The sequence below is a fragment of the Moschus berezovskii genome, chromosome 6, assembly GCF_049115385.1.
Source record: "Moschus berezovskii isolate FMDL1 chromosome 6, NW_MosBer_1.0, whole genome shotgun sequence".
Lineage (NCBI taxonomy): Eukaryota > Metazoa > Chordata > Mammalia > Artiodactyla > Moschidae > Moschus > Moschus berezovskii.
Window position 1 is genome coordinate 18,636,591 of NC_142465.1, and position 14,247 is coordinate 18,650,837.

The 14,247-nt window shown below is 36.4% G+C and overlaps 1 protein-coding gene across 1 annotated transcript in view; it reads left to right on the forward strand.

Moving 5' to 3' along the window:
• The window catches only part of LRRIQ1 (leucine rich repeats and IQ motif containing 1), a 224,601-nt gene that overhangs the window by 87,076 nt on the left and 123,278 nt on the right, over window positions 1-14,247 (forward strand). The window contains exons 14-16 of the mRNA XM_055396048.2: window positions 4,187-4,366; window positions 6,935-7,384; window positions 10,640-10,850. Of these exons, the coding sequence (XP_055252023.2) occupies window positions 4,187-4,366; window positions 6,935-7,384; window positions 10,640-10,850 (841 nt within the window). The remainder of the gene's footprint in view (window positions 1-4,186; window positions 4,367-6,934; window positions 7,385-10,639; window positions 10,851-14,247) is intronic.

Consider the following 14,247-nt stretch of genomic DNA (forward strand, 5'->3'; position numbering starts at 1 on the left):
TTTCACTTATAAAAAGAGGAATAGAAATATACTACAATAACATATACTCCAGAGTCCTTTAAAAACTTAATAGCATTTATACATTGAAGGTATTTGATTTTCTTGTAACTAGCACTTCAAATGCAACAAGCATTTGACCCAACAAGTAAAACTTTCTACAGTTCATAACTTTTATAAATAAAATAAATTAAATGTACAGTGAATAAGTTCTCTGAAATATTTCAATATTTCTGCAGGTTTAGTAACATCGTAAAATACATTTCAACTAAAATTCACAAATCTAAAAACCTGTTAGGCATTTTTAGGCGTTTTAAGATGGAAATGAAGACCAATGTTACATCGTAATATGCCAATTACAAATAGTACTTCAAATAGCAAATACTACAGTTTGTCCCAAACTTTAAAAACTATTCATGAAGTCAACACTGAACTATTGATGGCTATGAGAATTGTTTCCTAGCCTTTTTGAAAATTTCAACCCATTTACGTTTAAGGTAATTATTGATAAGTACGATCCTGTAGCCATTTTCTTTATTGCTTTGGGTTCAAGTTTATACACTCTTTCTGTGTTTCCTGTCTATAGAAGATCCTTTAGCATTTGTTGGAGAGCTGGTTTGGTGATGCTGAATTCCCTCAGCTTTTGCTTGTCTGTAAAGCTTTTGATTTCTCCTTCATATTTGAATGAGATCCTTGCTGGGTATAGTAATCTGGGCTGTAGGGTATTTTCTTTCATCACTTTAAGTATGTCTTGCCACTCCCTTCTGGCCTGAAGAGTTTCTGTTGAAAGATCAGCTGTTATCCTTATGGGAATCCCCTTATGTGTTATTTGCTGCTTTTCCCTTGCTGCTTTTAATATTTGTTCTTTGTGTTTGATCTTTGTTAATTTGATTAATATGTGTCTTGGAGTATTTCGCCTTGGGTTTATCCTGTTGGGGACTCTCTGGGTTTCTTGGACTTGGGTGATTATTTCTTTCCCCATTTTAGGGAAGTTTTCAACTATTATCTCCTCAAGTATTCTCTCATGGTCTTTCTTTTTGTCTTCTTCTTCTGGGACTCCTATGATTCGAATGTTGGAGCGTTTAACATTGTCCCAGAGGTCTCTAATATTGACCTCATTTCTTTTAATTCGTTTTTCTTTTTTCCTCTCTGTTTCATTTATTTCTACAATTCTATCTTCTAGTTCGCTTATCCTGTCTTCTGCCTCTGTTATTCTACTGTTTGTTCCCTCCAGAGTGTTTCTGATCTCATCTATTGCATTATTCATTGTATATTGACTCTTTTTTATTTCTTCTAAGTCCTTATTAAATCTTTCTTCCATCTTCTCAATCCTTTTCTCCAGGTTATTTATCTGTAACTCCATTTTGCTTTCAAGATTTTGAATCATTTTCAACATCAAAATTTGAAATTCTTTATCAGGTAAATTCCCTATATCTTGTTCTTTTGTTTGTGTTGGTGGGCAATTATCTTGTTCCTTTACTTGCTGGGTATTTCTCTGCCTCTTCATCTTGCTTATATTGCTTTGCTTGGGGTGGCCTTTCCCTCTTCTTGCAGTTTGTGGAGTTCTCTTTATTACGTAGTTTCTTCGCTGTGTGTGGGGTTGGACGGGTGACTTGTCCAGGTTCCCTGGTTAGGGAAGCATGTGTCGGTGTTCTGGTGGGTGGAGCTGGATTTCTTCTCTCTCCTTTAGAAGACAATGGGCTGCTTTTCTGGGAGCCTGATGTCATCTGCCAATATTCAGAAGATGTTTTGTGGACTTTACTCCGCGTTCAAATGTTCTTTTGATGAATTTGTGGGGGAGAAAGTGGTCTTGCCATCTTATCCCTCCGCCATCTTGTTCCTTCCTCCCCAGAACACTGGATTCTTATATTCCACTTGGTCGTGGAGTATCTCTTCCCAGCTGCTCCAGCAAGGCGCAGCTGCTGTACCTTACCTTGGACGAGGGGTATCTCCTCAAGGCCGTGCCTCCTGCTTTGAATGTAGACCAGCTCCTCTCAGCCCTCCGGTGCCCAAGCAGCCACCGCCTCCTGAACGTGGTACAGCTCCTCTCGGCCACCGCCCTAACCCTGGGCGCGGAGTAGCTCATCTCAGCCACGATTCTGCACGTGGTCGGTTGTGCCGGAGCCGGGCGTCTCCCGTGCCTGCGCCGCCGGAGCCGGGCGTCTCCCAGCTCATTTCTTTTTAATGCAAAATAATTTTATATTGTATGGGTGTATCACAGTTTATCTTTCAGTTCACCTGCTGAAGGACATCTTGGTTGTTTCCAATTTTTGGCTGAAACAAATAAAACTGCTATACACATATGTGGGCAGGTTTTTGTATGGACATACATTTTCAGTTCATCTGGATAAATACCAAGGAGACTGATTGCTAGATCAAAAATAAAGATGTTTAATTTGGTAAGAAACTACCAAACTATCTTCCAAAATGTCTCTACCATTTTTCATTACCACCAACACTTAATTAGAATTCCTATTTCTCCACATCCTCACCAGCATTTGGTGTTATCAGTGTTTTGAATTGTGGACATTTTACTTGGTAGGTAGTATTATCTCGTTGTTGTTATAATTTGCAATCCATTAATGCTTGTTTGTCATATTTATATATTTTGGTAAGATGTCTTTAATATGTTTGGCTCACTTTTAAACCAAGACATTCATTTTCTTATCACTGAGATTTAAGCATTTTTTTTTATAACAGTAATTTATCAGATGTGTCTTTTGCAAATATTTTCTCCCAGTGTATGACTTGTCATTGAATTGACAGTGTCCCTAGGTGTGGGAATTTTTAATTTTAACGAAGTTCAACTCATCAATAATTTTTTCATAGATATGTCTTTGGCATTGTATCTAAAAAGTCATCATCATACCCAAGGTCACCTCGATTTTATTATATTTTTTCTTATAGGAATTTTAGGGGTTTGCCTTTTGCTTTAAAGTCTGTGATCCATTTTGAGTCAATTTCTGTGAAGCTTAAGAGGTCCGCATCTGGATGTTTAGATTCTTTTATTTTTTTGCACAGGGATGCTCAGTTGCTCTAGCACCAATAGTTGAAAAGGGTTATCTTTTCTCCATTGTACTGACTTTGTTGGTCTATTTCTGCATTCTCCATTCTGTTCCATCAATCTATTTGATTATTCTTTTGCCATTACTAAATTATCTTGACTACTGTAACTTCATAGATTATTTTGAAGTCAGGTAGTGTTAGTCTTCCAAATTTTCTTCAAAATTAAGTTGGCTATCTGTCTTTTGCCTGTTTATATAACTTTCAAATCCACTTGTTGATGTCCGCAAAATATCTTGCTGGTATTTTAATTAGATATGCTATATCTCTAGATCAAGTTGGGAAGAACTGACTTTTGACAGTACTAAATCTTATTATCCACAGATTGTTTTTCCCATGGGACATCTTTCCATTTATGTAGTCTTCTTTGATATCTTTTGTCAGTGACTTATAATTTTCCTCATAGGAACTGTTAATTTTTTAGTAAGAAGTTTTACTCACTCAATAAGTTTAGTTTGCACCTGTGACCATAAACAGCCTTGTGAAAAGAAGCCTACATGCTTTCTTGTGTAAAGCTGGGGAAGTACTTCAAAGTGGCTGGGTTTGGTAGACCGCCTTTGCTTTCTGAGCTGTTTTTTTAAAGCATTAACCTTTTAAATTGATAAAGACTTTTGCTCATATTTTGGAAATTATTTATTATAATCCGTACCAAGATTCAAGGAGAAATATCATCATTTTGGATTTTCCAGATCATGAAATATTGCGTAATCACCACCCTTTTTGTTTTAACCCTATTTTCAGTATATTTCACTAAGAAATGATCAGAATTCACACCTACTTCTGAAACAGACAGTAGCTTTCAGTTACATTATCTTATTTTAGAAAGAGTGTACCTGATACTCTCTTTCTCATAATGCAGATTTTTATTTACTACTCCCAGCCCAAGTTTCCAGCTGCTTGAATTTACCATTTGTGGTTTAGAAGAAAATGATTAAATGTGTGTCAAGAACTCTGAAACTTACTTGATAAATGACATGATACCATAATTTAAAAAAATAGAAATTCTCTATAAAATCAATGAATTTCAGAGATATATTCTCTACTTATTTAAATAATAGGCACATAAATTACTTTAGATATAAACTCTCCTTTTCAAGATTATTAATTTTTTTCCTATTTTTAATAGGCATTCTCTACTTAAGATATTGCCTGCTCTAAGAATCCTCAATGGTGAAATGCTAACCTCTTATTCACAAAGTCACACTGAAGAACACTGTCAGCTAGAATTAGAGCATTTCCTGGAACACTGTCAGTCCCAAATTAGAGAATTTAACTTACTAAGTGAAAAATATATTACTGGAGACAGGTAAGACTGTTATCTTCTTCTTGTAATTAAAAGATATAGTGCAATTTATACATAGCATTTAAAATTTTTCTGATCAATACAGTGTTACTTTTTTGGACTTGTACAGTGTGTTTTAGGACTATTTTCCTCTTTAAAAAAGACATTTATGAGCATCATCTTTTATTATTTGAAATGTATTAATCTGTATTTTGAACATATTTTAAAGGCTAAAATTAGATCAGAATAAATGAAAGTTTGAAGATAGCTTTACAACAATATACAAACAGTCATTCAGTCGTTCATTCAATTATTCAGTCATATATTTATTCATCAATTATTGATGGACAAGACACAAAAGAAGCTAAGTATTACAAAGAATTCATGATTTCATTAAGAGAAAATTAGCTAAATAAGTCATTGCAATGGAACAAATCGAGTTTTATAAAACATATAATATTTATTATATATCTGTTATATAAAGAAAAATATTACACATATTTTTATGTATTAAGTTATTATGGATGCATAGTGGAGAAAAGCAGTCAAGACATGCACATAACCAGAGGACAGAGGCTGAGAACAGAGTCCTAAAAATATATCAAAGGAAGAGAACTTCCTATCCCCCACCCTGAATTCTGAATTCAGTTCAGTTCAGTCGCTCAGTCATGTCTGACTCTTTGTGACCCCATGGACTGCAGCATGCCAGGCTTCTCTGTCCATTACCAACTTCTGGAGCTTACTCAAATTCATGTGAATCGAGTCGGTGATGCCATCAACCATCTCATCCTCTGTCATCCCCTTCTCCTCCTGCCTTCAATCTTTGCCAGAATCAGGATCTTTTCCAGTGAGTCAGTTCTTTTCATCAGGTGGCCAAAGTATTGGAGTTTAAGCTTCAGCATCAGTCCTTCCAATGAATATTCAGGACTGATTTCCTTTAGGATGAACTAGTTTGATCTCCTTACAAGGGACTCTCAAGACTCATCTCCAACACCATAGTTCAAAAGCATCAATTCTTCGGCACTCAGCTTCCTTTATAGTCCAACTCTCACATCCATATGTGACTCCTGGAAAAACCATAGCTTTGGCTTGACATACCTTTGTTGGCAAAGTAATGTCTCTGCTTTTTAATATGCTGTCTAGGTTGGTCATAACTTTCCTTCCAAGGAGTAAGCCTCTTTTAATTTCATGGCTGCAGTCAGCATCTGCAGTGATTTTGGTGCCCAAAAAAATAAAGTCTGACACTGTTTCCATTGTTTCACCATCTATTTGCCATGAAAGGATGGGACCAAATTCATGATACATAAATCCAGAATGTATTACTATAAATGAATTACAATTGATATATTAAAACTCTATTTTATAATTTATACTATTCCAAAAAACACAAATGAAAAAGAAAAATTATTTTATATTCTGATGCCTGCATTATAAATGGCAGAATGAAATGTGCTTCCAAATGTCTAAATTTAATTACTAAATTTCATATTAAATTTTTGCTATTTGTACTTTCGTACTGCTCATCCTATGTAAGAGTTGGTTTTTTCTATTTAAATGGGTTTTTATATAGTCTATTAAGATTATAAACAAATCTTACAGCTTTAAAAGTAATTCCTATTGTTATGGATAGTTTACTTTTCATAAATAGCTTATTTTGCATTTGTATTTTTGTAAATCTAAATTTATATGTCCTTGTGTGTGTATGGTAACCTACGATTTTATGTAAAGATGACTCTTAACCCTCATGTTGAAATTTAGATTTACTGTTATTTTTAATAATTTATTGCTATTGAAATTAAGTATCACTTTAGAATTGGAAATTGACCATTTTTATGTTAGATCATAAATGGTGGTGAATTCAACACTTAGCCATAAACAGTTGACGTCTAATATTAAAGTGAACTTTTTCTGTATTATTCACCAGCCGAAAGGATATATTAACATATATTAGAGGAATCTATGCTAATGTCTCCATTTGTAAACATAGAAAGTGTCTATCTCTACATTTTAGGAAATATAGCTTTCATTTTGTTTGGAATATTTAAATCCAACAATTATTTAGGAGAATCACAGGCATTTATGTCTTAAAGTATTTGAATTATCTTTGCAACAGATTTTTTTTTCCAGAGAAAAATTGAAATAAAAACTTTCCCATAATGTAAGTTATTTGTTTAAATGTCCAATACAAATATTTTGCATGGAAAAAGTCAGTGTACAAAGTACTTTTAATCTTGTTTCATAAATAACTTCTCCAAATTAAGGCAACCATGATTTCTCATGTTTATGTCAGTAAAAGCATGGATTTTTCTCATTCACTTGTACCAAAAATACCTAGGATAAAAGTGATTCTAAAACTTCCAGATGTTTTGTCTGGATTAATGGATTGAGATTAACTACAGAAATATTTTCACTTTTTGGAAGTAATGAGATCAGTTTTTATAAAAACAATCAGAAATCAAGTTATAATGAATTTTATAGTAAAACTTAATATTCATGTCAGGCCACACAGGGATATTTTCAAAATCTGTACAGGTGTAACCATTTACTGATATAATTCTTTTTATTAAATGTCCTCCTTATTTATTTGCTCAGAAATACGTTCACCTTGGATGTTGCACAAAATCTCTGCTCTTATTTTAAGAAATTGATGACACTTAGTAACGAATGTCGATGTGTACATGAACATGGGGATGTAAGTATCACCAGGAGAGGTGAATCAGAAGCCTGGCAAAGTCATTTGCCTCCTACACACAGTGATAGCATACAGCAGAATAGAGTTCTTTACTCTTTTGCAAATGAATATAAGCTGAACTCACCAGATATTTCTGAGAAATGGATAGACTCTGGCCCTAGTCATTCCTCATCAACCAGCCCCTCCTTATGTGAAGACACTAAAGAAAGAAATCAGGAAGAAATAGTAGACCAGAAAAGAGAAGACAGCAAGACAAGCAGTTTCCCCAGCAAAACAATACCACTCATTGAAACAGTAAGGACAGGGTTTCTACTGGAGAACTGCCAGAATACTGAACATCATGAAAAAACGTAAGTTTTATAGTCATTTTTCTTTTACCATTATGTTTTATTGTTTTTATAGATAATGATAATTTGGTAAAGGATTTAAATCCTATCATATTTCATGTTCATTTCCTTATGTTTTATGATATGCACAAATTATTAAATACAGGACAGATTAATTTGGTTGAATTTTGGCAGGTTCTTATTTAATCAACTAGTATTATTTAAATAAAGATGAGTAACTGAAATTATTTTTTCTGCCTTCTAATCTCTAAATAATTAAAAAGAACTTTTAATAAGAAATAAAACAATCCCATTATTCTTAAACTACTGTAAAGACCTCTCATATGAGGGTCTTAGTACATGCTTCAGGGAAGGTCAGAAAATCCTTCCTGCACATGCCTTTCTCAAATCCCTTGAGCTTAAAATAGTCCCTGGTAGCTCAGTTGGTAAAGAATCCACATACAATGCAGGAGACCCCAGTTCAATTCCTGGGTCAGGAAGATCCACTGGAGAAGGGATACGCTACCCAATCCAGTATTCTTGGGCTTCCTTGTGGCTCAGCTGGTTAAGAATCCACCTGCTCTGCGGGAGACCTGGATTTGATCCCTGGGCTGGGAAGATTACCTGGAGAAGGGAAAGGCTACCCACTCCAGTATTCTGGCCTGGAGAATACCATGGGGTCACAAAGGGTCAGAAAATGACTGAGCGACTTTCACTTTCACTAAAATATTCAGCATGCCAAGTATATTGGTATGTTTTCGGATAGTTTTGGCCAGGGTACCCTAGACATTACCTGTTTGAATCCTGTTAGCTCTAAACACTCCAGACATTGCCTATTGAAATTTCAGATAAATAACATTTGGCTGTTTTAATTCATGGTAAATAAAATCTCCAAATGATAATAAGAAAGGATGAGGAACTGAAAATATAGACAAACCAAAGACCCAAAGAACAAAGAGAAAAGAAAATGTATGCCCACTTGCTGAACCTTGCCTTTCAGTGTTTTGGGAAGATTCATCATCAGTTGTGCTGTTGCTTCCTAAGCATAATTTTCATGTGTTCCTGTGCTAAGGGCATTGTTAGCATCGTTGTTTTTCACTAAAAAAAAAATATGATGCTGATGATAGTAATAGTATGAGTTGCTTTTCCCAACACGGAGAGCACCTAACATTCAGGAAGCCCTAAGTCAGCTTCTTTACCTTTTACTGCTTTCTGTGTGGTGGAAAACAGTCCCAGTGTTAGTGTCACTAAGGAAAATATTCCTCATATATCTTTTTATTTTCTTCCTTGGGAAATTTTAAAGATAGAGGGCTGAGGAATTCAAGTGCTAAATAATCAGCTTTATAAGAAACTCAGAATTACAGTCCTTGAAACTTGTATGTATCTGTAGAGAAATATAAGGCACCGTCTCAGGTTAAATGTGTTTTCTTACTAATCTTACAATCTTTTGTTTTAAACAACTTTTCATTGTTTACCAGTTATACATTGCAAATATGTTTTCAGATTTTGTTTATCACCCAAATATGCATTGGTATTATTGTGCCTTAAAATTCCTTAACTCATTTTTTAATCTTTTTTAAAATTATTTTATTTTGGAACATATTTAATTAACAGTGTTGTGTTAGTTCAGGTGTACAGCAAAGTGATTCAGTTATACATATACACATATCTACTCTTTTTCAATTTCATTAACTCATTTTTGTCCAAAAGATGAAGGAATGAATTAATGTCTGAATGATCAAATTTGAATTAATTCCATAGCAAAATTTACTAAGTTCTATTTACCCTGGTATTTTTGCCTGGAAAATTCCATGGACAGCGAAGCCTGGCAGGCTATCATCCGTGGGGTCACGAAGAGTCAGACATGACTGAGTACACAAAAGCACCATTTACCCTAGAAGGAGGAAATGTTTTGTTGAAACATGGTTTTTCTTCGTATAATGAGTACAAGTAGTTTATCTTAAGGCAGAAAGTTTTATCGACTAATTTAAATTCATAGCAAAATAGATTGAAGACTTCCACAAGCTTTACATAAAATGGTGGTGATGCTGATAACAATATTCATAACAACAGAAAATGATTACCTCATTCCATTTTGCATGCATGCTGAGTCGCTTCATTCATGCCAGACTCTTTATGACCCTATGGACCGTAGCCCACCAGGATCCTCTGTCCATGGGGATTCTTCAGCCAAGAATACTGGAGTGGGTTGCCATGTCCTCCTCCAGTGGATCTTCCTGACCCAGGGATCAAATCCACATTTCTTAAGTTTCCCGCATTGACAGGTGGATTCTTTACCACAAGCACCACCTCGAAAGCCATCATTTCTGGCAGTTTATTGCCTTAAACTCACTTCATTTGAAATGAAAAAATTTCTTTGGGCTCCGCAATTATAAAATTATTGAAAACTTTTTCAAGGGAGCCTGGGAAAGTGAATGTGCTTCAGTCACTTCTCCTTTATATGTCTTTTAAAACTGAACTCAAGGGTCTGTAAAGCAATTAAGATACTAGTTAGCACCTTGAGTATACCATGTACCTTGATAATATTTCTGCAGTAATCTGTGTGGGAAAAGGAAAGCATATCCAGTGATGAAGCTTTAAATGATTAAGCAAACTGAGAACCCAATTACAGTCAACATACATTGCTGTTAAATTTTTGCTATTGTTGCTGGGCAGGTTATGGGGATATAAGGAAAGCACAGTGTTGACTGATGGAATGCCAGATAATAGCCAATAGATGTAGACTGGAAAAATGTTAGAATTTACTACTGGGCTTGTAAGAGAATGATTTACGTATTTGTCCATGGGCAGAGAGGAAAATGAAGCTCACAGAGACCTGATGAGTCCTTTCTCTGAAAATGAATGCTGGCCCTTCTTCCTCTCAAAACCTAACCTCCCCACTGTGAACAAGATCCCATCCTCTTTTGCCAGCTCAACACTGACTCCTACCTTTGTCCCCCTGTTTGCATCATCACTTTTTCCCCTCACTACTGGCTCAAATTTCCACTGTCATACAGTCTCAGTAATATCGTCTTCCTTAAAAGAATCGAAAATCCCTAGGACTCATACCACTAAGTTACTGGCCCATTTCTCTCCTTCAGATTTGAAGGTGTCCATATTATTTTTACTTCTACGACTACAATTAAATAAAAGAGCAGGTCTTATTTTAAAATAATACTTTATATAGTCTAATTTGAAAATAAATTTAGCTTATGAGGATCTCTTATCTGCAGCTGTATGTTATGGATACTAAAAATAATTTTTTTCTCCTCTTAATAGTATGGCAGCCATGGTAATCCAGGCATACTGGCGTGGTTACACTGTGCGCAGGCAGATTCATTTCTCTGCAAAGCTACACCCTGCTACTATAGGACCCGTGACATCCCAGCCAAATTCTTGCATCGAAAACCAAACTATTTTAAAGAAAGAAAAAATTAAAAATACCGTGAATATCCAAGAACAGAAGGAGAAGGCTGCTATTCTTATTCAGGTTAGTTTTAGTCTTTGGGTGAAACAATTAATCTTGAGAGATGTGTTAGTTTTCTTTCAGTGGGTTATTCTGTATAACAGGCAATCCCTGAAGCATAGCAATTTGCAGATACCTTGATTCATTTCTTACTCGTGTGACATGTATGCTGCAGGTGCCTGCAGGTTGACTGTGCTTCTCTTTGGTATCTAGGCTGAAGGACTAAGTCTGTAATTTGTAAATTCTTATGGTCTAGCTGAACCACACAATTGTGTTAAAACTAATGCTCCAATGTGGCATTTGTCACATATGCTAACATTTGATTAGTCGAACCAAATCTCTCTTGGCCTCATCTAGAGCTATTTCTAGAAGCATGTTTCAGTTCAGTTTGGTAGCTCGGTCGTGTCTGACTCTTTGCAACCCCATGGACTGCAATACGCCAGGCCTCACTGTCCATCCCCAACTCCCGGAGTTTACTGAAACTCATGTCCATTGAGTTGGTGATGCCATCTAGCCATCTCATCATCTGTGGTCCCCTTCTCCTCCCACCTTCAATCTTTCCCAGCATCAGAGTCTTTCCCAGTGACACAGCTCTTCACATCAGGTGGCCAAATTATCTGAGTTTCAGCTTCAACATCAGTCCTTCCAATGAATATTCAGGAATGGTTTCCTTTAAGATGTACTGGTTGGATATCCTTGCAGTCCAAGGGACTCTCAAGAGTCTTCTCCAACACCACAGTTCAAAAGCATCAATTCTTTGGTGCGCAGCTTTCTTTATAGTCCAACTCTCACACTGATACATGACTACTGGAAAAACCATAGCCTTGACTAGACAGACCTTTGTTGGCAAAGTAATGTCTCTGCTTTTTAATATACTGTCTAGTTTGGTCATAACTTTTCTTCCAAGGAGTAAGTGTCCCTTTTTTTTTTATTGGAGGCTAATTACTTTACAATATTATATTGGTTGGTTTTGCCATACATTGACATGAATCTGCCCCGGGTGTACATGAGTTCCCCTTCCTGAACCCCCCTCCCACCCTCCTCCTCCCCATATCCTCCCTTTGGGTCATCCCCGTGCACCAGCCCCAAGCATCCTGTATCATGCGTCGAACCTGGACTGGTGATTCGTTTCACATATGATAATATACGTGTTTCAATGCCATTCTCCCAAATCATCCCACCCTCACCCTCTCCCACAGAGTCCCAAAGACTGTTCTATACACCCGTGTCTCTTTTGCTGTCTCGTATACAGGGTTAAGGTTACCCTCTTTCTAAATTCCATATATATGCGTTAGTATACTGTATTGGTGTTTTTCTTTCTGGCTTACCGCACTCTCTATAATTGGCTCCAGTTTCATCCATCTCATTAGAGCTGATTCAAATGTATTCTTTTTAATGGCTGAGTAATACTCCATTGTGTGTATGTACCAAAGCTTTCTTTTTGTCTGCAGATGGACATCTAGGTTGCTTCCATGTCCTGGCTGTTATAAACAGTGCTGCGATGAACATTGGAGTACATGTGTCTCTTTCAATTCTGGTTTCCTTGGTGTGTATGCCCAGGAGTGCGATTGCTGGATCATATGGCAGTTCTATTTCCAGGTTTTTGAGCAATCTCCACACTGTTCTCCATAGTGGCTGTACTAGTTTGCATTCCCACCAACAGTGTAAGAGGGTTCCCTTCTCTCCACACCCTCTCCAGCATTTATTGCATGTAGACTTTTGGATAGCAGCCATTTTGACTGGTGTGAATTTGCATTTCTCTGATTATGAGGGATGTTGAGCATTTTTTCATGTGTTTGTTAGCCATCTGTATGTCTTCTCTGGAGAAATATCTGTTTAGTTCTTTGGCCCATTTTTTGATTGGATCGTTTATTTTTCTGGAATTGAGCTGCAGGAGCTGCTTGTATATTTTGGAGATTAATTCTTTGTCAGTTGTTTCATTTGCTATTATTTTCTCCCATTCTGAAGGCTGTCTTTTCACCTTGCTTATAGTTTCCTTTGCTGTGCAGAAGCTTTTAAATTTAATTAGGTCCCATTTGTTTATTTTTGCTTCTATTTCCAATATTCTGGGAGGTGGGTCATGGAGGATCCTGCTATGATTTATGTCGGAGAGTGTTTTGCCTATGTCCTTCTCTAGGAGTTTCATAGTTTCTGGTCTTACATTTAGATCTTTAATCCATTTTGAGTTTATTTGTGTGTATGGTGTTAGGAAGTGTTCTAGTTTCCTTCTTTTAAAGTGGCTGGCCAGTTTTCCCAGCACCACTTGTTAAAGAGACTGTCTTTTCTCCATTTTATATGCTTGCCTCCTTTGTCAAAGATAAGGTGTCCATAAGTGCGTGGATTTATCTCTGGGCTTTCTATTTTGTTCCATTGATCTATATTTCTGTCTTTATGCCAGTACCATACTATCTTGATGACTGTGGCTTTGTAGTAGAGCCTGAAGTCCGGCAGGTTGATTCCCCCAGTTCCATTCTTCTTCCTCTTGATTGCTTTGGCTGTTCGAGGTTTTTTGTATTTCCATACAAATTGTGAGATTATTTGTTCTAGCTCTGTGAAAAATATCGTTGGTAGCTTGATAGGGATTGCAGCGTCCCTTTATTTCATGGCTGTAATCACCATCTGCAATGATTTTGGCGCCCCCACAAAAAAAAAAAAAAAAACAGTCTGCCACTGTTTCCACCATCTATTTTCCATAAAGTGATGGGACTGGATGCCATTATCTTTGTTTTCTGAATGTTGAGCTTTAGGCCACCTTTTTCACTCTCCTCTTTCACATTCATCAAGAGGCTCTTTAGTTCTTCTTCACTTTCTGCCATAAGGGTGATGTCATCTGCATATCTGAGGTGATTGATATTTCTCACAGCAATCTTGATTCCAGCTTGTGCTTCATCCAGCCCAGAATTTCTCATGATGTATTCTGAATATAAGTTAAATAAGCACAGTGACAGTATACAGCCCTGATGTACTCCTTTTCCTATTTGGAACCGGTCTGTTGTTCCATGTCCAGTTGGATACAGTCTCAAAAATGACAGAACGAACTCTGTTTATCTCCAAGGCAAACCATTCAATGTCACGGTAATCCAAGTCTATGCCCCGACCAGTAATGCTGAAGAAGCTGAAGTTTAACAGTTCTATGAAGACCTACAAGACCTTCTAGAATTAACACCCAAAAAATATTTCCTTTTCATTATAGAGGACTGGAATGCAAAAGTAGGAAGTCAAGAAACACCTGGAGTAACAGACAAATTTGGCCTTGGAGTACAGAATGAAGCAGGGCAAAGGCCAATAGAGTTTTGCCAAGAGAATGCGCTGATCATAGCAAACACCCTCTTCCAAAAACACAAGAGAAGACTCTACACATGGACATCAACAGATGGTCAACACCAAAATCAAATTGATTATATTCTTTTTGTTTGTTTGT